Source organism: Rana temporaria, chromosome 2, assembly GCF_905171775.1.
Source record: "Rana temporaria chromosome 2, aRanTem1.1, whole genome shotgun sequence".
Classification (NCBI taxonomy): Eukaryota; Metazoa; Chordata; class Amphibia; order Anura; family Ranidae; genus Rana; species Rana temporaria.
The window spans coordinates 387,974,644-387,978,063 of NC_053490.1; the positions used below are offsets into that span (position 1 = coordinate 387,974,644).

The 3,420-nt window shown below is 37.8% G+C and overlaps 1 protein-coding gene across 1 annotated transcript; it reads right to left on the reverse strand.

The window, feature by feature from the left end:
- Positions 1-1,007: 1,007 nt before the first annotated feature.
- ID3 (inhibitor of DNA binding 3, HLH protein) lies at positions 1,008-3,213 on the reverse strand. The gene is made up of 3 exons (XM_040337952.1): positions 2,797-3,213; positions 2,288-2,355; positions 1,008-1,624 (listed from the first exon to the last, which is right to left on the reverse strand). The coding sequence occupies exons 1-2, from the start codon at positions 3,094-3,096 to the stop codon at positions 2,305-2,307; spliced, it is 351 nt and encodes a 116-aa protein (XP_040193886.1). The 5' UTR covers positions 3,097-3,213; the 3' UTR covers positions 1,008-1,624; positions 2,288-2,304.
- Positions 3,214-3,420: the final 207 nt, after the last annotated feature.

A 3,420-nucleotide genomic window follows, 5' to 3' on the forward strand; every position in this document is an offset into this window, starting at 1 on the left:
TAGATTGTGAGCTCCTAGGGGACAGGGCCCTCCTGACCTACTTGTCATGATTGATAACCGTACCATCTCCCTTTATGTTGTAAAGTGCTTTACAAATGGTTGGTGCTATATATACACAGCAAATCCTGTGTTATTGGAGATTTCATGAACACATAACATAGGGATAGTCAGGTGGCTGCACTTGTTGCCAAGACTTTATGTACCACCCCACTTGTTCGAGAGTTCATGTACCACCACAGGGCACGAAATGATGTGAATCATTTAATGTGCACTGTATAAATATTAGAATTAACAGCTCTAGCTGGTGGGGAACTACAAATCCCAGCTCTACCTAGCATGCATGCTAGGACTTGTAGTTCCTCAACATCTGGGGTTGCAGGCTGGTTTACAGCTGATGTACCAACCTGTACTGGGTGAAATGAACAGTTATTTACAGCTTGGCACTGTGTGATAGATTTACTAAAACTGGAGAGTGCAAAATCTGGTGCAGCTCTGCATAGAAACCAATCAGCTTCCAGGTTTTATTGTCCAAGCTTAATTGAACAAGCCGAAAGTTAGAAACTAATTGGCTACAGGGCCCAGCTGCACCAGATTTTGTACTCTCCAGTTTTAGTAAAACAACCCCCCACCACTGCCCACCTGTTGTTGGTTTACAGTAAATACATGTTGCATTACAATAGGTAACGTCTTACAATAAGGGCGATTTAATTAAATTATACCTGGCTCTGTGTTCACTTCAAACAGCCAAGAGATTAATTAATGCCTTTCCTTTTACTTAATTGGCTGTTTGAAGTGAACACAGCTTCCCCTGAGCGGATACAATATATTATTATTACTAATTATAAATATTTTTCAAATAATTAGGTGTTTGCAATAGTCCTTGTAGACTTAAAACACCATCTTAGTTTTTGACCGGAGATCAGACTTTCTAACCACTGGCCACCCATACACTGTTAATTCAACATAAAAAAAAAATATTATAAAATAAAAAACAAACAATCCACAAGTTAAAAATAAGATTTTTTTATTATGTACACATAAAGTAACAACTTTTATAAAAAGTTTTTTCTAAAATTAGGAAACAGCAGTTCCAAGACATTATTCTCTACTTTAGAGAGTGGGATCATTCTGAGGTCATCGCCACAGATTAAGGCATCTATGTCCTTACAAAATATAAGATTTTCACATGAAAGCATAAAAAGTTTACAAAAATATATATACAGCTCAAGAGAGTCATTTTCTTTCAGTAACAGAAATTCAAGTTGATATAGTACTCATTTGGGGGTGGGGGGAATAAAATGGTTTTCTTGGTCCAGAACATCTTTGGGAATGTCATAAAAATATATGTAGGGTGATGGAGGACCATTTATTTATAAATCAGATAGATTGGAATTGGGTTATAATTTTTTTTTTTAAATGGAATTTGATCAAAGTTCATAGTCACTTGTAGAATTAATACTCTCTGTTGGTCTTGAAAAGTTCTCATGAGAGGGGGGGGAAGAAAAAGTCTTTTATAGGAATGGATCTTGATTGCCGGATCTGAAGAGGTTAAAAATTCTTGCATGTTGGATTCTGATGCTTCATGGAAAGAACTTTTTTTTTTCTTTTCAAGAGTTTCCCACACCTGCAGAAAGAGAAATATGCATGTATATAAATGTGAGTCAGAGCAAGGGAGGGGGAGAGCAGACTGAGCGGCGCCAGAGAGGAAGCTAGCACCGCCCCTGGGGCTTACAAGAGCCAGCCTCTACTAATTACCACCAAGCTTCCTACTCAATGCTTTCTGCTACGCCTAGTGACGTCACGCAACACTTAGAATGGGACACTATGGGGGACGATTTATACAGGCTAGATTCACACATTAATCTGGATTTTATTATATTATTTATTTGAAATAAAAATAATAATATTATATATATATATATATATATATATATATATATATATATATATATATATATATATATATATATATATATATATATATATATATATATATATAATATATATTTTTTTTTTTTCTTTTAAATAAATATTATAATAAAATCCAGATTAATGTGTGAATCTAGCCTATATAAATCTAAAAGTAAATCTAAAGTAAATCTAAATCTAAAGTAAATCTAAATCTAAAGTAAATCTAAATCTAAAGTAAATCTATATGTAAATCTATATCTATATATTGGGCGGACATCTATGCACTATTACAACTTACAAATACACCTCTAGACTGCCCATTGTCTTTTAAAATTCAAAAGACAATACTAATATAGGCAAAGAAAATGATTCTTACCATGACAGGCAGATGGGTCAATGGCACAGACTGGCATCTTCTGTCGACATTGCTGAGAAATCTGAATTCTGCAAACAGAAAAATAAAAAATATATGATTAGAATCATATGATGCAAACAACATTAAAGGGTGCATTAGTGCTATAGCAGGTGATCCAAGTTACCAAGCATTAGTACTATAAAACTAGTTGGCAACAGACCACTACATTGCATTAGTAGTAGAGATAGTAAAAGAAGAAACTGCTGATAGTAGTTAGTAGCAGGTCATCGGGTTGCATTAGTGCTACAGGTTGTAGATTAGAATCCTTAGAAAGGAAGGAGTTTAGTGCTACAGGTTGTAGATCAGAATCTTTAGAAAAGGAAGGAGTTGAGTGTTACAGGTTGTTGATCATAAAAAGGCATCCCAAGCATGCATTAGAAATGAACAGATCCCACAAGATGGGTGATCTAGGAGGTAGATCACTGGCAGCATCACATGGTAGTAAAAGTCCAGACTAGCCGAGATCTTACCTGTAGTGCTAAGAGGTTGTTGTGTTCCTGTTCTTCCCCCAATACGATCTGCAGGTCGAAGATGTAATCAATAACATGTTGGAGGATCTCGACTTGACTTAGTTTGGTGCCTTGAGGGATGCCAGGAACCAGCTCCTTCAGCTTGGAGTAGCAATCATTCATGTCATAGAGGAGACCCATGGGTTCTTCTACGCCTCCCTTGTGCCCACTACTCCTGGCAATGCTCAGGCTCTGTTCGGACAGGCAGCACACAGCCTGGTAGCAGCTGGGCATTGATCTCACTGGGCTGATGGCCTTCATCTTGCTGATAATTCCCTTAGTGGAAGATCGACTCCGGTAGAAGATCCAAAAAAGTTTGCTGCTCTCCACACAATGTGATCACAAGTTGATGTGTAAGCTTGTCAGGCTGAGCGAGTCATGCTCTTATATTGTCGGGCTCCCCCGCCCTCCCTCTCCTATGTAAATCAGCCCCTTCTCTCCTCCCCACAGCTCCATAATATTGAGATAACAGCTGGCTGAACACTTTTAAACAGCTTATCCTGATTCCTAGGGACTGGAGACAGTGTCATTAATGTCACAGAGAGAGGGGAGGGGGGGTTTGAGAAGGGGGGGGGGCGATCCTTT

Excerpts from the sequence above, each read along its gene's own strand:
- ID3 (XM_040337952.1), bottom strand. The coding sequence starts at position 3,096 with ATGAAGGCCATCAGCCCAGTGAGATCAATGCCCAGCTGCTACCAGGCT. Across the intron at positions 2,356-2,796 it reads ACAACCTCTTAGCACTACAG|AATTCAGATTTCTCAGCAAT; the intron begins GTAAGATCTCGG and ends TTCTGTTTGCAG.